Here is a 25,743-nt window from a genome sequence, read left to right as displayed (position 1 = left end):
ATTTTGCAGCATAACTGCTGCTGTGCTATCAACAGAGTAGCTCACATATAATAAAGATTCTTGGATGAATATAATGTTTTTACAGTAACAAATCAAAAGGCTGGTAGCAGATCTTTCAACGAACTAAACCAATAGAATTTAAACTCTTTACTACCTATCACTCTTCCGGTTTCACCGAGTTTACATAAAAAAAAAAATCTTATTCAAAATTACGAGCTTTGGAGGTGGGTGTAGCTCAGTGGTAGAGCACATGCTTAGCGTGCATGAGCTCATGGGTTCAATCCCCGGTACCTCCCTTAAAAAAAAAAGGAAAAGAAAATAAAACATGGGCTTTTATAAGAATCTGTAGATTGATTTAATCTTTATTTACTTTCAAATAAAGGAAAAATAAATTCTTATTTAGTAGGGCTTGAAGACAAAATTTCTTCTACTAAAAACTGACCGGTAAAATATATTTATTTGTATTTGCAAGGACTCTGATATCATGTCTTCTGTAATCAGTCTCATCAAGAAATGCCGTCAGGAATATCTGAGATTTACTTAGCTGAATCGTGACTGGACAAAAAGTGACACTGATCAGACACTGACAACACCAAATGGAAAAGGTCTGCACGTGTCAACAGATTCCCCACGTAAATCTCGGCTTCCATCCAGGAATCATATTGTGGCAGGGAGTCAATTTCTGGATACAAAATCTCATTTCTCTTTTGTGCTTTTTTTGCTTGACCTACAGTGTCGTTTTTCACATTGCGACTGAATTCCCTTACCTCAAAAGACTTTTTTAGACAGTGCCAAAGAAAGGGACAAAGACTTAATTTTAAAACATCAACACCAAGAAAAAGCCCATTTCATGTGTTCTCACGAACTCCAAGTTCTTCTTAATTTTTTTTCTTCAACCCGACAAGACAAAAGCTAGATCATCTATTAAATTAAGCATTTACTTCTGATCCAAAGGGTTCAAGACAATTTCTACCAACGTGATGAACATCTCTAAGCCACGGAGGAGGATGGAAGAAAGATGAGGTTTGTTCAGCCTTTAAGTAATTGAAAAAAAAGGTGGGGGGGGCTGCTCTTTTATCTCTTTACCTGTTCAATACTAGGTTTTTCAAACGGGGGCTTCTTCTCCAAAGAGCCTTCAACCACAGGTTTTCCTCTTTGTAAAATAGACTTTCTCAAGAGCTGCAAAAAAATCAATCAGTGTCACACACACACAGAGCCTTGAAGGAAAGTCATTGCATTCTATTTATCTTAGTTACAAGGAAATAAATCCTTAAATCAGTAAAATGGGTGACTATCAGATAACCCAACTGGCCTTCATGCCCACAACCAGAGCTGTGAGGAGCCGGCCACCCGCATGTTCTGGGCAGCCCAGAGCACCCAGCAGTGGCCACAGCCACCTCTCTCCTAAGGACTCTCCCTTGTCCTCTCTGTTCCAGGATTCGGCTGGGCCGGGGGCCCAGGGACACCGCGCAGGCTCTGAACATGCCCATCCAGGCTGCCGCGGGGTGCTCACACCCTGAAGGGTCTTACTGAAGCCCGTGAAAGGCCAAGGTCCATCCCGCACAAACAAGGCCGGGGGACAGGGAGCTGCCTGTGCCGCAGCTGTGTGTCATGGGCGTAATCCAGGGCCCAGGAAGGAATCCTGCAAGGTTCTCAACTGGCAACACTCGCTGCTGAGGTCTTTTTCCATCGGCTCTCCATCACAGAATGCAGGCCAAGCCTTCTGGCATCTCCGTGCCCACAAAATAAAACACTGCTCTTAGTCCCTGCCACTGGAACATAAGGCCCTCAAAGAGCAAATACCAGCAAGAAAAGGGAACACTGAACCACGGATCAACACCGGATTTGAAAATAAATTTGATGCTGAAATTCTTTTTTTTTAATTTTTAAACAACTTTATTGTGGTATAATTTCTGTAAACTACACATATTTCAGATGTACAATTTGATGAACTTTGATAGATGCATATACCCATGAAGCCACCACAATCAAGACAGCTAACATCTCCATCACTCCCCAAGAGGTGCAAATTTCAAACTCCCAATTTATCCCTTCCCACCCACTCTACCCTCTGGTAACTGTAAGTTTGTTTTCTATGTCTGAGTCTGTTTCTGTTTGGTAAATAAGTTCATTCATCTCTTTTATAGATTCCATATACAAGTGAGATCATATGGTACTTTCCTTTCTCTCTCTGACTTACTTCACTCAGAATGATAATCTCCAGGTTCATTCATGTTGCCACAAATGGCATTATTTTGTTCTTTTTATGGCTGAGTAGTATTCCATTGCATGTATGCATATATACCACAGTTCTCTATCAAGTCATCTGTTGATGGACTGATAACTGAAATTCTTTACTTTCAACCTTTGCATGAATTTCTGTGACCCTTACACGTGGGCCAGTTATGATATATAACAGTGCATTTATTTCATTACATCTTTCCGTCCTTTCTCCACTGATTGCCTTGTCAATAGGAACAAAACACAGCAACATTTCTCCCAAAAGTTAATGGAAACAGATGAACCCCAAGGTTGAGGATCACCCCATGTCCCCCACAGGGCCAGGTCTTACAAGGGCCTCAGTCCCTTCTAGAGGTGCATATAAAGAAAAGATTGATCATAAAATTTAAATACAGGGGGAGGAAATAGCTCAGTGGTGGAGCACATGCTTAGCAGGCACGAGGTCCTGGGTTCAATCCCCAGTGCCTCCATCAAAAACAAAAGAAAATTAGACACAAATAATTCTGGCTGCCTACTTTCTTTGCCTGGTTAAAACAAGACCATTTGGGAATTTGACCCAAGGTGGGTTTCAGCTGGGGGTGGGTAAATGGGTGGACCGGGGAGAGGCTGAATCTCGGCTTCTTCATCTACAAGGATGGAGCCGGGATAAGTGGGTGTAAACGAAAATGTTAATAGCAGCAAGCACGTGCATCCTTACTTTTGCCAGGCACTCTGGGCAGTTTTGTTTTGTTTTGTTTTGTTACTTTTTTGGGGGGTAGGGGGAAGGTAATTAGGCTGTTTATTTATTTAATGGAGGTGCTGGGGTTTGAATCCTGGACCTCGTACATGCTAAGCACACATTCTACCACTGAGCTATCCCCTCCCACCCTGGGCAGTTCTTTATACGTTTTATCTCCTTAATCCTCCTACTGACCTTTTGAGGAAGCTGCTATCCTTGTCTGTATTTCACAGGTAAGGACACTGAGAAAGAATGACTTGCCCGAGGTCACAGTCACTCAGTGTTGAAGGCAGGACTGGAACCCAGAGAGCTGGGCTCAGCACCAGGACACAGGAGCCTTTATTTAACAAGCAGCTTTTCACTGAGTTTACTTTCAACCTCAAAAGAGGAAGTTTCTAAAATGCCGCTAAAATGGGTAAGTACATTTTCATTTAATTTCATCACTGAGACATGAGACACAGGAACTGCTTTTCATAAGCTAAGAAACAGATGATTGAGAATGTATTTGCCCTGAAGAATGATTCTGGAAGGGGGAGGCGAGGGGAGAAGGCTGAATATTTTGGATTTTGTCCCCGGGAGCAAATATACTCGCATTGTTAAATATGAGGGAAGTGAGACAGAGAGAGAGAAAATGAACTTCAAAGTGCAGCACTGTTTTCTGGCCTGCCGCTGGGTTATAAACAGGACTGAGAGGAGGCCAACAGGATGGAAACCTTAGTACCACCTTCCCTTCCAACAGGGCGGTGGGGGACCGCCTGCCAGGGAGCGGGGTTCCAAGACAAACAAAAGCTGCAGCCATGCAGATGTTGCTTCTCTCCAACTGAGATCTTTTCCCAAAGAAGCTCCAAACACTATGAACCTGCCAGGGTTTAATCCAGGTGACTCAGGCCCCACAGTCATGTCAAAAGTTGTCACCTGGAGTAGCTGAGCGCCTGCTCACGGCATGGGGGACTCAGCTGTGTGTTCTCCCCCTCTCTCTCTCCCCTCCCCCACCATTTGCCATTTTAGTGTTAATTTCCCCCCATGACCTCAAAATTTAAAAACAGTATTCTCTCTCCCACTCCTGTTCCCTATCAACCCCAAAACCCCCATTAGCACACACACAAAAAAAAGTTAATAAAAGGGGAAAAGGGAAAATCATCTATCAAGTCAATTCAGACCACCCAACCCCCCACCAAAAAAAAAAGCTATAGGAATTCGTATCAAATTTGCCCTGAGATTCCTAGCAGCCAAAGCAAAAGGGGAAACACAAAGGAAAATGTCTCTCTCCTCATCATTACAAGATGAAACACAGCACCCATTTGGAGATGCAGGCTCCTCCTGGCTGTAAGCCCTGAGTGGAGGGTTTTGGGTTTTGTTTTTGTTTTTAAAGATCCTTATAGGGGTCACACAACACAACATAATCAACTGTGCCCTCAGTAGCAGGGTTGTTTTTTTTAATAGATGAATGCACTAAATAGAGTTTCCAGATAAAATACAGACAGTGCAAATTTGAATTTCAGATAAATAATTGTTAGTGTAAGATGCTCCTAATATTACACCAGTTTGTCCTAAATATTACATGGGACATATCTGAACTTAAAAAGTAGATTATTTTTGTTTGTTTAAGTATAGTTAATTTACAACGTTGTGTTCATTTTATTTTGCTTTGTTTTTTAATTATTCCATCTATCAGTCTCTTTTATGAGTCTATTTTTGGCAACCTGAATTTTTCCTATCTGTCCCCACCACCTGTTTTTCTCCCCAACATCTGTCCGTCCTGGCCATAATCAGAAACATGGGGAGACCTCTGTCTTTGGAAGGGAGGGGCCGGGTGCACACAGAGCTGAGGCAGAGCCATGATGGGGCCACGGCAGCAAGATAAGGTGACTGGTGTCAACAAGACACAGAGAACAGCGGTGAGACGCCAGAACCAATTTGGAAATTCTTGATCCCGCCCCTGGAAGTGGAAGAGCCCAGGCATTGGCGCCACCCCTCCAATCATGTCCCCTCTGCGCCCCCCCTGCTGCCCCAGCCCCCCATGAGGGACCCCCTACCACTCCTGCATCCAGTCCCGCTCACTCAGCACCCAAGCTGCACGCTCCTTCTTCCTACTGCCTGGAAGGCGCTTCTCCCAGCCCTTTCCGCTCCTGACTCTTAACTGTCACCTCCTCCGAGAGGCCTTCCCTAACTGTCCTTCCTGTGACCATGTCGCCACACCCTCCCCCGTGCCTGCCATTGTGACTCCACTTATGCTACTTTGTTTCTCTTCAAGGCACTTATCACCATCTGCAAATATACTATTGACTTGTTGATGGTCTGCCTCTTCTACTGAAATGTTAACTCCACAAGGGCGAGGACCCTCTTTTGCCCCCAATCCATCCCTCACACCTACACGAGCACCATGCACAGAGCAAGTGCACAGTAGGTGGTCCTTGGACGGATGGCTGGCTGCCAAGAAATCGATAAGCACACGCAAATAAAGATACTCAACTCAGCATACAAGCACGAAGGCTCTCAAGGGGAGTGACATGCTCAGAGGACTGTGGGTCTTTGTAGAGAGCCCTGCACGAGGAAGCACGCGCTTCAGCAAACCTGAGGCTGAGCGCCTTCCCACCTGAGCTGGCGGGCGGCAGATGCGCACAGATGAACCGTGAGAGGAAGAAGGAGAGCCTTTCAGAACGTTCAGGTCTCACCTTGAATAGGTAGAAATACACCTGTTTGGTATCCGCATCTTCTTCCTTGTGGACGCAAGTGAAGAGATATTCCACGTCCAACACTATTCCCAGGAGTCTGTTCATTTCTTCCTCAGACACGTTCTCCAGGTGGGAAACGTGAGCCGCTACAGACAAAGAGTGAAGGGACACATGTGAGAAACTGGTGACACCAAGGACAGTCTCTGTTATAAAAGTGGGAGGTTCTTGGGGGAGCGTGTAGCTCAGTGGTAGAGCGCATGCTTAGCATGCACAAGGTCCTGGGTTCAATCCCCAGCACCTCTGCTAAAATAAATAAACCTAATTACCTTCCCCTCTCCCAAAAAAAAAAAAAAAACACGAAAAGATTTTTTTTTAATTTTAATTAAAATAAAAATGGGAAGTTCCCTCTCAGGAACCTTCTGGAATGTGATCCACTGGATTTCATTGCACGTAGAGGAATTTGTGGAACCCCTGGAAGACTGAGGTGTTCTCTCAAAATTGACTCATGACTAAGAGGCTACCACCTTGTCAAGCACAAGCCTGCCTCCACCACTAGTGGCGAATGTATGGTTTTGAGATCTGGAACTTGTTGGCACCATGTCTAGACATGAGAGTGTTAAATTCTTATAGTAACTTTCCATGTAAGCTGATTCTCCACCACACCAAGAGGGTCCTCGAGGTGCAGTCAGGATTTGAGGACTGGGGGTTCAAAGGGACACAAAAATCAAGCCCCCCAAAGGTGTGGTTCTAAGCCCTGGGAGTGGTCCCGTCGGCTGAGAACATCCCGTATCAGTCAAGACTGAATGAAGCCGTTTTCCTCAGCCCTACTGAGACGCAGTGTGGACACCACCCCGTCTCTGCAGCAAAGCCCCGAGGTCTGTGTGAGTTTGAGATTCAACATCCTCCACAATCATGCCCCCAAACCCACTCTTCCGCCCTTTAGCCTGTGGTCTCACTGAGGGTAGGTGGCGTCACCACCGGCCTCCTCCTTTCTACTCCCCCACCCCCTCTTCTACCCAATTCCAGTCCATTTCGAGGTTAACCCATTTTATCCTCAACAAATGCCATGAAGTAGGTCTCAGTAATCCCATTTTAATGTTCAGGAAACTGAGGCTCAGAGAGATGGAACATTGTTTCCTTTAGTGCCACCCAGCCAGTAAGGCAGAGCCGGGTCTGGAAGCAAAGAACGCCTGACCCGCATTCCCAGGTGCCCACACCCACAAGTCCGGGATGATCAGCTGACTCACCACTAAGGGCTCCCTGCCTGGGGCACCCGACAGCGAACCAGGAGCCCTGCGCCTGGGCGGGGCCGCGGCCCTGGTTTCTCACCACTGCTCCTGTGCGGGGACAGCGCCAGCTCCGAGAGTGAGCCTCTCAGGGGTGGCCCTCGGAGCGGGGGCTGAAACCACCTGCAGGGAGAGGTGCTGGGGACGGTTTCTAAACAAAGACTAAACTGGGGAGAAGGGTGACGGGCTTTCCCTTGCCTTTTTAAGGGGCGATTGAACTAAAGGTGCTCAAGGGACAATCCAGGTGTCAGGCGTGGGGCAGTCCACACCAGAGACCACCGTGCCTCTGTCATCAAACCACGAAGCTCACTCAAAGGCCTGGGAGAGAGAGCCCTGCCGGTCCCCTCCCAGGTCCCCTTCGCTCCCCACCTGGGAGCACACCTGCTGCTTCCACCCCCACGAGCAGCTCCATCTCCCCCATCACTGTAATCTGCTGCCACTCACACCGTCAAGAACAGCCTTCAACCAAAGATGGAAGGAAGACGTGACCCCAGTTCATCCCCCTCTCAGGGGAGTAACTCTGGGGTAAGTCTCTATATCCCCCCGCAGAGTTCCACACCCATCGCCCTCAGGGGGAACTGGCTTAGTAACGCACCCCTTATTGGCCCCCTCCTCCTCCCTGTCTCACTTCTCCGCTCCCCTACCTTCATCCCAAATGAACCAGGACTTGCACCCAGATCCTTGTCTTGGATTCTGTTTCTGTAGGAGCTCACACTAAGGCATCGCATCATTCCAAGGAGTTAAGAGGATTACATACCAAGAGGGTGGGCCTTCCACGTGTCCACCAGGAAGCCAGACTAAAGGGGTCAAGTCAGAGGAGCAGAGGCCGCCCACCTTTCATGCCTACCTTAAAATTTTTTATTAAAAAAAATTTTTTTGTTTTGGTATTTTTTGGGTGGGGTGATTAGGTTTGTTCCCTTGTTTATTTAATGGATTGAACCCAGGACCTCGTGCATGCTAAGCACACACTCTACCACTGAGCTATATGCAGCCCCTACCCTGCTTCATCCTTTTCTAATGCAGAAAAGTAAGGGAAAGGCAGGGGGAAGGGCCCAAGTCATGGGCCACTGGCGATGCGCATGCACGTGCACCCCAAGAGGCCGTTTCTACAAGGTACGGAGGGGAAGGAGACTCTGAGAGGTCTGCCTTAGGCACTGTGGGTACAGCTCCACTTGGCAATGCCCACACTGAATTGTTACATTACAGAAATACAAAAAGTAATTCAGAGCTACTACTTTCTACTTGGCTACACAACCTACGGCTCCATCACTTTCTGAAAAATGCCCTTTTAGGTGGAACATTTGCAGAGTCACCTTCTTTTTTTTTAAGGAGACAAAATATTTCGTGAGGTCAGTCTGCAGCCTCTGGGAGATGGGCCTTATTCTGGAGACAACTTGGTCACAAATATTTATGTCAGTTATTTCCAGAAACAATTTTATTTAAGACTATTTTTGCCTTGCCATGTTTTAATCTCTTTCCAGTGATAAGCTATGAAAGCGATCAGTATACAACAGAGTATAAATTCCTTCTGATTCTCCATAATGTGAAAGAGGTTAATTAAGGTGCTAACATACAATGTCTTTAATTTGCACCAGCACATGCCATGATTTATTTTTGAAACTGGTGGTTCACTTTCTTTAAGCCACCAACACTTTGCCCAGAGGAATCCTGTCAGCAGAATTAGAAAGAGTTGCTCTGGTTGAAACACCAGAGTGTTCAACCAGAAAGAGGTTGGAAGCTCCTATTTTCAGAATGGGGTGGTGGAGGTGGGGCAGGGGTCCAGCATCCCCTCCCCTGGCTGGGGTTCCATGGTTGGAAGACCCGTGTTTAGAACCATCTTCTGGCATATTCTGGAGAGGAGACTAGGTGAAAATTAAAATGCTTAAGAAACGAGACTTAAGGAGATTAGTTTCCCTCTGATGCTGCCCATAAGGGAATCTGCCCTCTCTCCTCCAAGCTCTGTGTGTGACCCAGTGCCCAGGGGACCGAGGAGCTGGAGGGGGCGTGTAAATGAAGCAGCACCTTCCCAGAGGGAGGAAGGGTCAGGCTCTGCTGGACAAATGGGGCAGGACTTACCGCAGAAGAGGGGAGGAATCTCCCCCAGAATAAAGGACGGGTGGGGCTGGGGTGAAAGGGGGTACACTGAGGCAGAAGGATGGTACTGCATGGAAAGGGTTAAACGTCCTAGAATGAATGACAGAATCGGTGGTGGGGGGAGATGGGATGAAAATAGAGTGGACTATCTGCTTGAGAAGGGAAAAGAGAAGGTCTGGACAGGTTGTCATGACAGAGAAGCTCCCCTGAAATGAGAGGGGACAAGGACAGTGGTGCTCACTGTAAACACACTTGTCACCCGGACCTGCCATGTTCTCCGACTCTGCGACTCTGGGCCCTTCACCAAGACTCCTTTTCAGCCTCTGAGCGCCCAGCGCTCAGCTTTCCCCTCTCACCAAATCCACATCACCAGCCAACCTCCCCTCCAGCTCAAGCCATCCCCACACCCAGCCTCAGTGCCTCCCGCCCCAACAACCAGCAGCCCCACCCTCATGGCAGATTTGACTTGCAGACTGCAATCCTCATGGCCATCCTCAAAATTTTGACCTCCTCTTGCCAAGGAGCCAGCCACTCACTCCTTTACTGTCCTTCACCCTCCATGGGGGGCCAGCCACGGGACTCAGCAGAGCTTCCTCATTGTCACCCCTCTCCCCCGGCTCCCACTATGGTCACCGGGATCTCAAGCCTTCAGACCAAAACAGCCCCCGACTTTCCTCAAGCAACCCCATTTCTACCAAACCCAAGATGACTTCTGACTCTTCGGGGTGGCTGATGGGAATTAGACAGGACTCACTCAGAAGCCCATAGTCCTTCCCAAGATACATTGACAAGCAGACACACTTCACTCTAACTGCAAAGCTATTTACTGAACTCATATTTAACCCAAAAGAGCCACTTACTATTGAAAAAAAAATTATTTGCTTAATCTTTTCCAAAGAAATCTTTTTGATGCAAATAAGTTCCCTTCAATTAACTAAAAATATATTTTCTTGAAGAGATATGCCTCTATTATTTACCAGCTGGGAGGCATACTATTAAAGAAAATAAAATAAAAATCTGTAAACTCCAAAGCACAAATCTACAGCAGTGAACCTGCCACAGGACTCGTAACACTAAACACTGAATCAGTGCTATTTAAAGCTGTGATACATGCTCCCGAATCCGCCTGCTCCAATAAAGTTTGCATCAGTGTCCACAGTACCAGCCCTGCGAGAGAAGACTTCCTTCCCTACTCTCGCCAGCAGCGGAGAATCATACTCAGTCATTTAATCAGCCTTTTGGAAATTAAACAAGGTTCCCACTGTTTCAGTCTGCATTCACCGGACACCCTAGAGTTGTTTGTTTTCCCCGTTACCGTCCACTTGCATTTGCTCTTTTGTGCCCCGCCTATTCACATCTTCTGCCTGCTTTTTTAGGAGGTGGGTCTTTTCCTTCCTGCCTTGAAAGAGACCTCTGTCTGTCCTCCTCTTTGCAAATGCTCCTGGATTTTGCTGGGGTTTTGGTTTGCTGGGGTTTGGGTTTGGTTAGACGCGACCTGTAAATTTTTTAGAAAGCCGAATCTATGTTTGGCATTTCTTCAAGGCCTGGCTTGCAAAGAGGTCTTCCCCATACAACCAAAAGATGACGAAAATGGATGTTCTCCCGGAACATTTAAAATATAAAACAGTCCTCCACCAAAACGTCAATATCATAAAAGACTGAAAAAAAGCACACAAAACAAAAAGGTAGAGGAATTGTGCCAGAGCAGAGGAGACTACAGAGGCCTGCCATGATGCTGTGGTGCTGTGATTTATAAGAAACATGTATTTGGCCTTCGTCCCCTTTGCTAGCACAATGCTCCCTAAAACCTTTGGCATCTCATCAGTAATGACAGCAATAAAGGTGACAGGAGTGTCTGCTGTTACTCACAACAAGCCCCTTTCAACCACACCTAAGTGAATGGACTCGTGGAAAGCCCTGAGGATGGAGACTGGTTGCCAAGGAAACCAAACAGGTGAGTCCATCCTCTCCACCCCTGGGAGGGGAGCAGGTCTGGAGGTGGAGCTGATCACTAACAGCCAATGATTTGACCACCATGCCTATGTAATGAGGCCTCCGTAAAAACCTTAACTGAAGGGGTTTGCAGAGCTTCCTGGTTGGTGAACCCTTGGAGGTACCAGGAGGGTGACTTGCTCAGAGAGAGCAGAGAAGCCCCTATGTTCCTCCCCAACCCCACTCTACGTATGTCTTCCGCGCATCTGGCCTTTCGTCACCTGCATCCTTTTATAACAAACTCGAAGTCTACAATGTTACCTGTTTTCCTGAGCTCCGTGAGCCACTGTAGGAAATCATCTAACCCAAGGAGGGGTCATAGGAATCTCTGATTTGCAGCAAGTCAATCAGAAGTGTGAATGATAACTTGAACTTGGAATTGGCATTGCGGGGGCAGGGTGCAGACCGAGCCCTCACCCTGTGGGGTTTGCACTAACTACAGGCAGATAGTGGCAGACTTGAGCTAAATCGTAGGCCGCCCAGTCGGTGTCCGCTGGAGAGCTGGAGGATTGCTCGGTGTGGAAACTCCACACGTCTGGTGTCAGAAGCGTCTGGAAGCGGTAGGTGTGAGGAGAGCAGACAAACTGTGTCTTCCTTTCATATGACAATTAAATACGTATGTGACTCTAGACTGGATGCTTAGTGGAGAGGAAACTATGCCCTAAAAGACATTCTGAGGTCAACTAATAGTAAAGCTGGAATACAAACAGCAGATTAAGCGTTACATCAACGTTAAAATGTACTGAAGTCGGTAACTAGACTGAGGTTATGTAAAAGAATATCCTTATTTTTAGAAAAGTTAATACTTAAGTATTTAGGAGGGAAAAGCCACAACATAAATGTAACCGATTCTCATACGGTCCAGGAAAAAAGTATAACACATACAAATACACACACAGACGCGCATATATGGTATCAGTCTGGTGGGGGGCACATAGGAGAATAAATAACAAAGCAAACAGGGCAAAATGTTACCAATTGGTACATTTGGGCAAAAGACACACGGGCTGTTCCTTGTTACTATCCTCAAGACTTTTCCGTAAGGTAGAAATTACGTCCAAATAAAGTCTTTTAAAAAACCTTTTTTCCACTTGGAATTTGATCATCAAAGGTGAAGGACTCTGCTTTCACTTCAAATCACCTTCCAAGAGCCTGGTGCAAAGCACTGAAAGAATTACCAAGAATGGCCAACCCCTGACTTGCGGGAAAACACACTTCTGGGGGTCAGCCACCACGTGCGGACAGCGGGGCGGGGACGGGGTGGGGGGCGGGTGTGCATCAAGGGCAGGGAGGCTCTGCTGGCCTATATCTCCAGCGGGGCGGATCCTGCCACTGAGCAGTGCTGCGTCAGACCTGCAAACACCCAGGGTGCCAGAGCGACCTGCCAACACCTGCTGCCAAGAATCATGGCGCAGCGGCAGCCTCGCTGGGAACAGGAGGCACGCTGTCTCTGTGGGCCATGACCTTCACTCACTGAGCTCTGGCTGCACGGCTCCAGGCTGGTCCTCTGTGCCCCGCGGGCCAACAGGCAGCAGCTGGGTGGGCCACAGACACCAGGAAGAAGCAAAGGGCCCCCCCGCCAAGAAGGGTCTGTATGCGGTTCAAATCCTAGCTGTCTTTTTAGTATTCTCTGCTCATGGGAATTTGAGGTCAAGGCCAGAAAAGGTCAAAAGAAGTCCCTCCATGACACCTTTTAAGTTGATTATGTGCAAAAGGCTGATCATTTATAAGCGGTCTCATCGTTAGTGATCTGAGACATGGACTGGAGAGAAAGGGTCGTTTAAGATTAAGAACCCTTCAGGGAGTTCAGTCCAACAGAAATATAATGTGAGCCACATGGATACATTTAAATAGTCTAGTAGCCACTTTTAAAAGGTAAAATGAAACAGGTGAATCAGGATTTGCAGATACACATTACTCTATGTAAAGCAGATAAACAAGGTCCTACTGTACAGCACAGGGAACTGTATGTAATAGCTTGAAATAGCTTATAACGAAAAAGAACATGAAAAGGAATATATGTGTGTATATATGTATAACTGACCCACTATGCTGTACACCAGAAACTAACACTACATTATAAACCGACTACACCTCAATAAAAAACATTGTTAACGAAGTAGGTGAAGTTAATTTTAATTAACTAATTTTATTTAAACTAATATATACCAGATCAGTCACTTAATATGTACTCAGTATAAACAATATTTTACTTTCTTTCATTATATTAAGGCTTCAAGAGCAGTATGCATTTTCCACTGGCAACGCATTTCAGTTCGTGCAGCCACACTTCCAGTGTGCTCGCCGGTCACACGTGGCCGGTGGCGCCTATGTTGGGCAGAACACCATCAACGGCACCTACATGAGGTCCCGATCGAACACCACAAAAGCTTTCAAATAAATAAATGCAACCAGCTGTTTTGTCAGTGTTACCAAATTCAATGAACACCTCCCAATCCAATTAAGCCCAAGATGCCAGACATACTAGGAACCAGAGGAAAAGTCAGCCCTACATCTCAGTCCAGTACAGAAAACCAACGCGGATACAAATAACTAGATGATACAAGCAGAAACCCTGCGACGCAGCTCCAAGGGGGTCTTTATTCGCTGCACCACGGGCTGGCATGGTCAGGCCTTGGGGGTGGGCAGGGCTCCCCCCGTGGGGAAAGCAGCAGAGGCCCTGCAGGAGCTGTGGCCTCCATATCCAAGGCAGGGGTGGGAGAAAGTGTGAGGGACCCTCAGAGATGCTGGAGCAGCCCGGGGAGCAAAATGCAACACAGGCGGAGGGGGGAAGGCCAGGGACAGAGGCCAGAGCCACCCGCACACTCAGCTGAAGACAGACTCCGTCCTGAGAATGATTAGATGCCCAGAGGGTGGAAGAGGAGAACAGGGTCAGGTTGGACCACAAGCACCTTCTCGGGAAGCCAGGTGCACAAGAGTGGGGATGGGGACTCCAGGTGCCGCTGCGGGGTACCACAGCACGCAGGGGAGTGGCCTGATTCGGGCTGTGCCAGCAGGAGGTGCGCTCAGAGAAAAGCAACAGGGCTTCAAGACCCGAGGAGAGCAAGGAAATGTAAGAATTTACCCCAAGTCAGCAGGAAAAATACCACCAGGTTTATCCCCTTAATTTCTGATGTCCCAGCCTCACAGCTCCTGGCTCTGACATCAGAGTAGAAAAGATGGAGGAAGACGCAGGTCCCCCAGCCAAGAGGAATACGCAGACTTGACCCAGGCGGCTGTGCCCGCGTGCTGGCCGGCCCCAGAGCTACGGCCTGTGGCATCTGCAGGGGACACGTGTAAATGGGGACCAGGCATGACGGACTATGGGAGGGCTGTGCACGTGTCCAAGGCCGGAGGAGAGGTGCTGGGTCAGCTGTCCGTGAGAAAAGCGCTGGTAAGGCCCTTCATACTTCATACTGGGGTCATTGTTTAATTTTTTTTTTTTTGGAGGTGCGGGGATTGAACCTAGGACCAGTGCATGCTAAGCATGGGATCTGGGGTCATTGTTCATGCTGGTCTTTACTTTCCTTGGAAAATTTCTACTGTAAATAAGTAGGTAAGCGGAGGCAACCATAGTAATAAAGGAACACCAGTTTCCACTTCTGTAATGTTTAAATAGGTGTGTGTATCAGGAAAAAAAAAATGATGACACTGAAAAATAATCAGAAACTTACATCAAACTAAAAAAATATATATTCACTATTCAAATTTAATAATCAGTATGTTCCATCATAGTTCAAAACAGGGGCAAAATGACAACAAAAATTCCAACTGTGTTTTGATCACAACGGTGTGTTTCCTCCCGTCCTGGTCACAGAAGCAGATCACCATTCCAACAAGCAGTCCCCAAATAAGGAATTTTAATTAAAACTAAAGTAAGGAGGAGTGTGTGGGGCCCACTGCAGGACATTTTGTCAAATTTTTGTAAACTGAACTCGATTATACCAGTGCCAAATATCAAATGATTTCAGACAATGGACTAGAACATTCTGGGCCAGCACGCTCCAATAGAAATATAATGGAGGTCCATCAACAGATGACTGGATAAAGAAGAGGTGGTATGTTTATACAATGGAATAGTATTCGGCCACAAAAACCAACATAATGCCATCTGCAGCAACATGGATGTTCCTGGAAAATGTCATTCTAAGTGAAGTTAAGCCAGAAAGAGAAAGAAAAATACCATATGAGATGGCTCATATGCGGAATCTTAAAAAAAAAAAAAAACAAACATAAATACAAAACAGAAACAGACTCATAGACATAGAATACAAACTTGTGGTTGCCAGGGGGATGGGGAGGTGGGAAGGGACAGCCTTAGATTTCAAAATGTAGAGCAGATAAACAAGATTGTACTGTGTAGCACAGGGAACTATATACAGGATCTCGTGGTGGCTCACAGCGAAAGAGAATGTAACAATGAATGTATGTGTATGTTCATGTATAACTGAAAAACTGTGCTCTACATTGGAATTTGACACATTGTAAAATGACTAGAATTCAATAAAAAAAGTTTAAAAAAAAGAACATAGTGATTCAAAAAAAAAAAAAAGAAATATAATGGAGGCCACACACGTAATTTTAAGCTTCCTAGTAGCAACACTGAAAAAAGAAACAGTGTAAAGTTAATTTTAATAATATATTTCATAAAGAATATGAAAACAAATATATGTATGTGTATGCAAGACTGGGACGTTATGCTGTGCACCAGAGACTGATACATTGTAACTGACTGTACTTCAATAAAAATAATTACTTAAAAAATAATAATATTTCATTAACCCAATACACCCCGAGTATCATTTCAACATGTAATCACTAGCTTCTTTTTTCACACTAAGCTTTCAAAGTCTGGCCTATATTTCACAGCTACAGCTCATCTCAGTTTGGATTCACTACCATTCAAGTGCTCATTACCAAACTCAGCAAGTGGCTATGGTATTGGACAGCAGAGGTCCAGGAGAACAGTTTCATTCTGCGGATGAAGATATGAATGGACGGCAAAACAGTGAAGGGACCTGTAAACCGCTGAGCCGGGCCTGGAATTCTTATCTCCCAGCTTGCAGCGGAATGTTCTTTCCATTTGATGACACTCAGCCCTGTGTTTCACACCAGGAGACACAGAGGAGTATCAAATGATGGCGGGCCAAGGACAGCCAGATGGGAGTAGCTGTCAGGAGACCACGTGAAACCGGAGCTCACTGTCAAAAGACTGTGCCTGGCTGGGCCAAAGGCTACCCAGGGCAAATCAACAGAACAGACACCATTCTCAATCGATAGGCCTGAATGTTCTGTTTTGACAAGTCCTGGCGCGTTACATAGATTGACACACGTGTATGACCGCTGGAGACTAAAATCACCATGTTCGGAGCAGGGACTGGGAGGAGGCACAAAGTCCACAAACTGAAACGTTTTTGAGAATCCAAGCTTGCCTGATGCTTAACAGAACTCCCCCAACCTCTATTTTGTTGGTAAGATTTAAGCAGCAATCTGCATGAATAAGAAAAGATGTCTGAAACTTGCTTAAAATACTTGGGCAAAAAAAAAAAAAGTAGGGGAAGGAAATTAGACGTGAACCATTGTCAAGGCTGGGTGGTGGATACAAGGCTGTTTATTAAACGATGCTTCCTACTTTTATGTATGTGTGAAATTTTCCACAATAAAAAATTATTTTTTAAGGGTAGAGGAGGGAGACATAATCACAGGAAAATGTGTCCTAGAGCCCTGACACTAAGACCAAGAAATAAACTATCGCATTCCGGCGATAACCCTAAGATCACTTGAAAATGTGCAGACATTTCAGTTTTAAGGAAGCAGACTTGAAGACAGAGAAGGAAGGAAGGAAAAGGGGGGAAATATTTTGAAAGTGCCCGTAACCCCAGTATCCTGAGAAAATTCCCGTCAGCAGCTCAGCATACATCCTTCCAGACCTTCTCCTGTTCGTATGTAGTACAGCATACGTTTCATTACCTGCACCAACGAAATGAGGTTACATGTGTGGTGCCGTTTCTGTGTTGGCAGCCCTCCAGCTGGTTCTTGGAGAGGGAAACTCAAGGTCAGACGAGTGACAGATAACTGCGCTCATCAGGGCCCCTCCTGTGAGGATTTAAATCCTGAGCCAACACTCCCAGGGACCGAGGGAGCTGGAGCTGGACCACCCAGTGTCCTAGACAGAAGGTCTACGAACTCCTGCCACCGGGATCCCAGGACCAGGCTGATGCCGGGTTTCCCTTCGTTTGCAGCTTGTGGAAGCTCCCACGACCCTCAGAAACACTGTTTCCTCACGTAAATTAGGCAGAGCTCACGTCTGTCATTGGAAGTGAAGAACCCTGAGAGTCCTGGAACGCTATGCTAACAGGAGCTAATAAGGATGCAGTTAATCGGCCAAGAAAAAGGCAAAAATTTTCATCTGCCTTAATTCATTTAATTCTCACAGCACTCCTGTGAGGTAAATACTACTATTAACTCCATTTCAGAGCTGGAAAACTGGAGGTCCAGGCAGATTCAGTAATATGCCCCAATAATAATACATTACATTTAATCTAATATATTCAATAATATTAAATAATAGCCCCAGCTCACAGCTCCTGGCTGCGATTTGAACATGGGCTGGTGGATCTTGTCATTTGGTCCTAAATTATAAAACCTCCGATTGAGCTGCTTTCTGACCTGCTTTTTTTCATTAATAATGTGCTAAGAATGTCTTTCCGTTCTATCCATGTTAAGATGATGGAAAATACATTTTAATAGCCATACTAAATATTATAGTATAGGTTTTCATAATTCAACCAATTATCTCCTACACTGGGATATTTAGGTTGCTTCTAGTTTTTTATTTTTTTTTATTTGATGGGGGGATAATTAGGTTTATTTATTATTTATTTTTAATGGAGGTACTGGGGATTGAACCCAGGGCCTCGTGCATGCTAAGCATGCACTCCACCACTGAGCTATACCCTCCCCGCTTTTTCTAGTTTTTTAATATCATGCATAAGGCTATAATAGCTGTCCTTTTAGTTCAAACTGAAGGCACATCTTAATTTATATTTCGGTGAAATTTGTGGCTCAGATTCATCAGGTCAAGGGATATGTCCCTTTTCTTTCCATTCCTGGTTATATATTGTCAAATAAGGGTATTTGTATTCATAGCTTGTTAAGAAATTTAAAAGGGAACTAAGCTGGCTTTTCCTTGAGAAAGGCTTTTTCTGCCTTTGGGCATTCATGTGTGTTTACAAGCTCAGAATGGGGACAATCTGCTCAGCTAACTAAGGAAGAAGATTCTGTTCTTCAACGTTAATTGCTATAGGATAATAGGATTTCCCAATCATACCAAGCACAGGTCAAGCCCAGTCGGAGCAGATCTTTATTACGTCATATTTCCCGAAGCAATTCTAAAGGGCACCACTCAGCGACCAGTTGTGAAAAGGCACCTTATGAGCAAAGATGGCTCTGTGACTTCTGGCATCTTTCCTTTGCCCTTTCCTTCTGGCAGCTTCAGAAATCAGAACGGACGTTCTCTGAGACACCAGACAAATCAACACAGTGATGTAATCATCGGTGTGTTTATTTCTTTTGTGAGATCAATGTTCTCTATTTCCTTTTCTCGGAAGGTCACTCGAGTGCAGTAACTTCCTGAGAAGATCACACTGCCTACTTTTTTTTGCTCTATAAGTACTGAAATCCTCTCCAGCTGAGGACAGAATTAACACTTCAAACTAGACGGAGCACCAGGCTAAGGGAGGCTGATGCTGCGACCTTCTCATACACACAGGAAGCCTGAGAGAGAGACGATGGCTAACAGAAGCTACCCGCTTCCAAAGGGCCGGTGGGCAAGGCTCACGTGAGACAGGAGGGCGGGGGCAGGGCACAGCCATCAGAAGAATGACACAGCCATCAAGGATACGACATAAACGGGTCAGAGCCAAGTAGGCCCAAGATGGCGGAAGATTCGACTTCAGTGGACCTTGAACCTCATTATGTGCTCACTGCAGTACATTAGCTGTTAGGTGACACACCCACTGGTGCCTTGACAGCTCCCAGACTGACCATAAAAGGCCAAAAACTGAGTGGGGGCCCAATTCCTAGGAATCCCCACCCCTTACACAAAACAGCTAAATAATCCTCCCACTTGCCTGTGAAATTGCCCAGTCCGCAAACCCACCACCCCCGCACCCCGGGGCCGCTCTCCCTGCTCAGACAGGCTGCGTTCTGCCGAGGGAATGTGCGTCTCCCTAAATAAACTCGCTTTCACTTTCCTATGGCTTGCTCTTGAATTCTTTCCTGCTTTCATGTTTTTTCATATTTACAGACTGGATAACTGAAGGCAGGAAAGAAAAAAAAAAAAAAGGAAGTACAATGTTCCAAGATCCCTCGTGACCTGGAATTTTCATTTCTAGGCAACACTAATTACCCAGTAACTTTTATCCACTCCAGTAAAATACAATTTAAAAACATGTTTTATCCTAAGGGGAGTATTGGGACACAGAACACACTAGCACCTTCCCACTGAGTCTATCTCACCAGGCTGACAATGATTATCTAGCAGGGACAGATAAAGCTGAAAGGGAAAACACAAGTAAATATTTACCAAACACAGCCCCAAGGAAGACAAGAGCTACCAGACACAGGAAACTAAAAAAAAAAAAATGTGAAGATAAGACGAAGCACTCCCAGAAAGTTCAGGGAATCAGAGACTCATAATGCTAACGAGACTCAGAATGAATCAGGACGTGTTCAGTGTTACTCTGACCAGCTCAGTTGCCGCGCTGCATCTTATTAGGCAGTTCCCTCTCCCCGCAGCCCCACGCAACCACGTTCTTGGGGAAAATGGGGAGGAGACAGATGAGGAATCCATGCAAACAGCGCAGGCTTTGCCTCTCACGTGAAGCCTTCCTGGCAAAGTCACGAGACTCTCTTGGTGGGGAGGGTACGGCTCAGTGGTAGAGCTCTTGTTGAGCATGCAAGAGGTCCTGGGTTCAATCCCCAGTGACTCCGTTAAAAAAAAAAAAAACGAATAAATAAATAAATTAAATAAGTAAACAAACCTAATTACTTTCCCCTCTGCCCCCTAAAAAAGGAAAAAAAAAAAAGTCTCTTTTGTTGTGGCCTCATATAGAGGGAAAGCGCACAAGTTTGGTCAAGCCATGGAATTCAGTAAGTTACAATTTTCAGGCAACAAGGACATAGAGTTTCCGTGAAAGTTTAGGAACTCACCCAGGGCATGGCTACAGCTCCGGCAGGATTCCGTCAGACTGACGATTATCTGCTGCAGATCAGCTCTGGGGGGCGTGGGAGACGGGTTGGGGTTTTTCCAGCCATTACATTTACAAGATTCCTCAGCCTGCAAAATGAACAAAGAGAGAAAGAGAATTAGGTAATAGGCAGCAGTGGTCTGAATGTTTTACACACGAACCGTACACACTAGTTACATGACAGCTACCCTCCCCGCTCCTGCGTTAACCGTGTTCTACACATCCACGAGAAACAAGCACAGACAAAAGGCGAAGCGGATGTGCGACTTGGGCATTTGGGGTTTTGGTACTGGTTTGTTTTCTGCTGGCTGGAAGCTGCGTACGGCAGCACAGAGAGCAGACCCACCCACTTTGGTACCACTGCCCCCAGCAAGCATCCATGGAGTGGTGGATCCCAAGGGAGCCCATCCATTAAGCTTCCCAAAGGGACAAGCGAGACCCCTGAAGTCCCTGCAACAGAGCTGGGGCCCAGGTCACAGCTGAGCCTCACAGGCCCCAAGACGCCAGCTGCAGCCCTGCCCCGTGGAACTGAAGAAGCCAGCAATCTCAGGGACTTGAGCCGAGTTGAAGCCCACACTTGGGGGCTCCTCCAAGCCCTCTGTGGCAGTGGAGAGAGCTCATCACAGTCTGGGAGCCCTGTGTACCTCCCAAATTCCCCGTACTATTATTTTACCAACACTTGACAGAATCTTAACTTTTTCCACATATACTTCACACTTCCCTACCTTCTTAGAGAACACAAATTTGAATACAAATCTAGCCTTTTTGTGATGACGTGGGTTATGAAGTAGAGGACAAGCATGGAAAGATATCAATTGTTCCCAGTGATCCTGCCAAGCTACCACACTGGGGACTTGGGGGTCAGCAGGGGTGGGAGGCTAGCAGGCTTGCACTGAGTGACTCCAGCCACTTAGAATTCTTCTGCCCATACCCTGCTATCCTTTACCACTCCACCCCTCTCTCCATCTATATACTGCTTCAAATCTGCTATGGCTGGAAAACCATAAAATTAATCATTAGAATAAGAAGAAACACAGGCTGATTCATTCGCGGTAAGAGACTTCTAGGGACACTGTCCAATACGGGAGTCACAAGTCACATGTGGCCATTGAGCACCTGAAATATGGTTTGTGCAAACTGAAATGCATGGTAGGTGTAAAACACACACCAGAGTTAGATTGGTGTAAAAAAAAATCTCATTAATAATTTTCACATTCATTACATGTTGAAATCTCAATATTTTAGATACACAGAGTTAAATAAAAGACACTAAAATTCATTGGACCTGTTTCTGTTCCCTTTTTTAATGTGGCTGCCAGGACATTCAAAATTACCCACGTGGTTCCCATTACACTTCAACTGGACAGCACTGGCCTTTAAACAAACTGTATAGATTTTTGTTCCTGAGCTTTGCATTCGGTCTTTTTCTCCCTGAGACATCTTTTCTCCCTGCTTTAGATGTCCCCACACTCCACGTCCTCATGGACCAGATGGCTGCAGTTAATGGAAGTCTGATTTACAGAAAATTCCAGAATGCCTGCTGCCTTGACATCATACAGACAATTCTCCAAGACAGAACAGTTTCCGAAGGGTACACATGTCTAGGAGAGTAAGAAAGGAAAGAATAGTGGGGAGGGGAGAGCTCAGTGGTAGAGCACATGCTTAGCATGCACGAGGTCCTGGGTTCAATCCCCAGTACCTCCAATTAAAAAATAATTTAAAAAAAAAAGAAAGAAAAGAAAAGAAAGAATAATTGGCAAGGCAAGAAGGGTCAAAGATGAAGGTGAAAGAAGAAAAGGTCAAGGTGGAAGAAGGCTTTTGATCATAAACCCTTTCAGCGGGCCCAGTGACTCTGGCAAGCCCCACCTGACTGCTCCTCACATGTCATCACAAGATGGACACGGATGGGCCAGGGGAAGGGCCCCGTGTCAGCAACCCCAGCAGAGCAGCCCCCCGGAGTAGCTCCGGGGAGCCTCTCACGTGGCCAGGCATCAGGCAGGACCAGCTGCCACCCCCACTGCTCTGCTACTAGGCTCAGCTGGGCCCTGACATTCTCTGCAGTGAGTCACCCACCTCTTCAGAGACTGGAAAGGCCTCAGAGGCCATGTTCTTGAGGACTCGCTCCCAAGAAAGCATCCCTACCATCTCTGCAGGAGTGGAGGGAACCAGCCCGCGAGGGCCACTCCTCTCCCGGCGGTGGGAGAGCTCCCAGCCTCCAGCGGCCCTGAGCAGTTGGGCAGACCCTTTCCAAAGAGGCCTCTGGTTAGAGAAAGGAAAGTGACAACAGAAGATTCCCAGCCGAGTACAGCAGGCCCAACCTCCAAGGAGAAAGCAGCGCCGGCCAGAACACTCCGAGTTCGGAGAGCTACATTCTCGGCCAAAGAATTACTACGCACGCCGAGTCACTCACGCCACAGCACGTGCTGAGGGCCACGCTCTGCCAGCGACTTCTGCTGGGTGTAAAAGGAAACGAAGCAAGATCCCGTCTGTCCTCGCGGAGCTGACACTGGGGTGGCGGGGACAGGGCAAACAGGCAACACAAATAAGCACATCATACAGGACACGAGGCGGTGACTGCACCCGAAAAGCAAGATGGAGAGACGGGCACAGGGGAGTTCGGGGGAGAGGGAGATCGAACGTGCAGTTCTAACCAGGCCTTTCTGAGAAGCCGGCATCAAAGCAAAGACTGGACCACTTAGCGATCTGGTGGAAGAGCATCCCAGGCAGAGGGAACAGCCTAGACAACGGTGAGGGCGTGGCCGGTGTGCTCCACAGAGAGCCACAGCCAGCGAGGCTAGAGCCCGGGGAGCAAGGGGAAGAGCTGGAGAAGGCGAGTGGTGGCTATCCTACAAGGCAGCCAGGCAATGATAAGGCCTTTCTCCTGGTTCCCTGATCTCTCCTCCTCCTCTCAGACAGGATCCCCCAGGCTTGAAACAGGGACAGAGACAGATCACCAGGGCAAGACAGGATGTCTCCAAACTCATTCCTTTCTCTCTCTCACTTTTTCCTTTAGGCATTAGGGTAAACCACCCTTACTTCCTTGTTTTCTTTAACAGCAATCATTGAGGAAAAAAAATTCCATCCAGGTTTCGGTCTCTAATTTACATGAGCAAATCATCCTTTTTCCTCCTCCTTTTAACGTCCAGTCCAGGAACCACAACGTGTTCTGGTACACAGGGAAACACAATCATTAATACAACCCAGAACGGATGCATCTCTCTGACACCTGGGTGGAAAGGAATGCCACACCTCCACCAAGGCCCACCAAGAGCGCAGAGAGCGCTCCTTGAATTATCATAAAGTTGCCAAGTTGCCTAGCCAAGGGTTTCATAACCTCAGAAGGACCCAGATTTACTCCACAACTTGGGGGCAGCTGGATAATGACTGAGGTTCAAAACCCCAAGGAACCGCGTGACTTGGGAGGCTGTCCTCATTTGCCTCAGAAAACACTTTAGCTTCTGACCACCAGGATGGATTTTGCATCTGGGCAAACTTGGAACCGCAGCCCAAGTCTCCTTCTTTGGCAGGCTGGCTGGCTGGCTCCGGGCAGGAAGCAAAACTGGCAGGAACTCTGCATGGACCAGAATCAAACCCACCAGAGCCAGCATCTGTCACTCCAGATTCTCAGAGAGACGGTGACCTAGTTAAGCACAAAGTTCCTCCTTACAAGGGAGCTTCGGAAGCCAGCTTGCTGAGAATCGATCCAAAAGCAATTGCTGGCCCGCATCCTCCACTTCTCCTAAGAGAGCCACCAACCTGGACGAAACGTCACTGTCCGGTTCAGAGGTACGTGTGGCTGCCGGGACCTCCCCGAGGCTTCTCACACAGACGGTGTTAGGACTGGATTATCTCAGAAGACAAGGCGAATGAGGTGTGTTTTCCCTGCCTCTGGCGGGGGTGGGGGGGTGGAAGAAAGCCCAGGGAGGAGAGGGGAAGGAGCAGATAAAACGCCAGCCTTTCCCACTCTCTGGGGCACCGTCTACTCACTCTCAGACACAGAGCCCCCGCTGCGTGTCACTCACGGGACTGGATGCTGAGGACACAAGAAACCTCTGCAGAAATGAAAAGTCCACCCCCGGGGGTCCTCAACCTTAGAGGCACCTGGCGTGGCTGGAGAACTCCTTGAAGCCTGAGGCCCACCCCTGAGCCCAGACCACTGAAATCAGAAGCTCAGGGGATAAAACCCACACACCAGTACTTTTAGCAACTGTTTCCAACATGTAGCCGAGGTAGAGCATCTCTGATCTCAAAGGAAGGGATACTAGTAATGGATCCATTGAAAAGACAATGCTTATAGGGGCACGTCAGAGAGATCTCTGCAGACATGTGCCCTTCGAGTGGGGAGGGGAGGGCAGCTCAGTCAAGAGGAAATAGCACGTGCACTTGTTCTGAGCACACCTCTCACCTCCCGCCTCCTGTACAGTTAAACACACGGGTACCTGCTTCCTCCAGACCATTTTCATGCAGCACGAGAGCAGCAATGCAGAGAGACTGAGGCGGAACGGGGGGTGGGGGTTGGTCTACTCCTCCTCCGTGTCACAATTTTCTAGGATGTCGGTGAGGGGGACAGAAGAACGTGTATTGTTTAAGATTCTAAAATCACCAGCATTTGCAGAAACATGGATGGACCTAGAGATGATCATACTAAGTAAAGTAAGTAAGAGAAAGACAAACATCATATGATGTTACTTATATGCGGAATCTAAAAAAATGATACAAATGAACTAATTTACAAAACAGAAACAGACTCAGAGACACAGAAAACAAATTTATGGTTACCAGGGGGGAAAGGGAGTGGGGAGGGATAAATTAGGAGTTTGGGATTAGCAGATACAAACTACTGTATATAAAACAGATAAACAACAAGGACCTACTGTATAGCACAGGGAGCTATATTCAATATCTTGTAATAACCTATAATGAAAAACAATATGAAATATATATTTATGTATAACTGAGTCATTGTGTTGTTACAGCAGAAGCTACCACAACATTGTAAATCAACTATACTTCAATAAAAACAATAAAAATAAAAAAGTAAAATAGAATTACCAACATAAACAAACACATCACAAATAGAACCCTTACTTTTCTTATGTCATAATATTTACCTTGAAACTCAAACCTAAATTAAAAACAAAAGGTTGAGATCCATTAGCCTAAAACAGATAAGACTTTGGGACTGAATCACAGAGGAAACGCATACCTATTCTTCCTCAAGTTCTGCTGAGCAAACAGATGCCTGGAAATTTCCTCAGATAACCTGGTAGGAAGAGACTGGGTCTTCCTGCAGCAAAGCCTAAGAACTAGAAAGTCCTTTCAGGATATACTGCCTCCCTCAGACTCTGCAGGCGTGGAGAGAGCTGGATGGAGAGAAGGGCACAGGGGCAGGGACGGAGGGTTGACACACTCCTCCATCACGAGAGGCTGGCCGGAGACTCTGGGGAGGGGTCCTGTCCGGCCTCCTGCAAGGGAGGCTCCCTTCC

The 25,743-nt window shown here is 46.7% G+C and overlaps 1 protein-coding gene across 3 annotated transcripts in view; it reads right to left on the bottom strand.

Moving 5' to 3' along the window:
* The window catches only part of KAT2B (lysine acetyltransferase 2B), a 92,529-nt gene that overhangs the window by 39,321 nt on the left and 27,465 nt on the right, over positions 1 to 25,743 (bottom strand). For 2 of the 3 annotated variants that reach the window (XM_064491050.1, XM_064491058.1), the window contains exons 1-4: positions 24,697 to 24,729; positions 20,220 to 20,346; positions 5,635 to 5,780; positions 1,087 to 1,179 (exon numbers count right to left, since the gene is read on the bottom strand). In XM_064491050.1, the coding sequence (XP_064347120.1) occupies positions 1,087 to 1,179; positions 5,635 to 5,780; positions 20,220 to 20,346; positions 24,697 to 24,720 (390 nt within the window). In that variant the 5' untranslated portion in view covers positions 24,721 to 24,729. Of the gene's footprint in view, positions 1 to 1,086; positions 1,180 to 5,634; positions 5,781 to 20,219; positions 20,347 to 24,696; positions 24,730 to 25,743 lie in introns of those variants that run through there. The other variant, XM_064491046.1, reaches the window with a different exon arrangement.

The sequence above is a fragment of the Camelus dromedarius genome, chromosome 2 (assembly GCF_036321535.1).
Source record: "Camelus dromedarius isolate mCamDro1 chromosome 2, mCamDro1.pat, whole genome shotgun sequence".
Lineage (NCBI taxonomy): Eukaryota > Metazoa > Chordata > Mammalia > Artiodactyla > Camelidae > Camelus > Camelus dromedarius.
The sequence above is the reverse complement of the archived record's forward strand: the minus strand, read 5'-3'. Positions and strand labels throughout refer to the sequence as shown.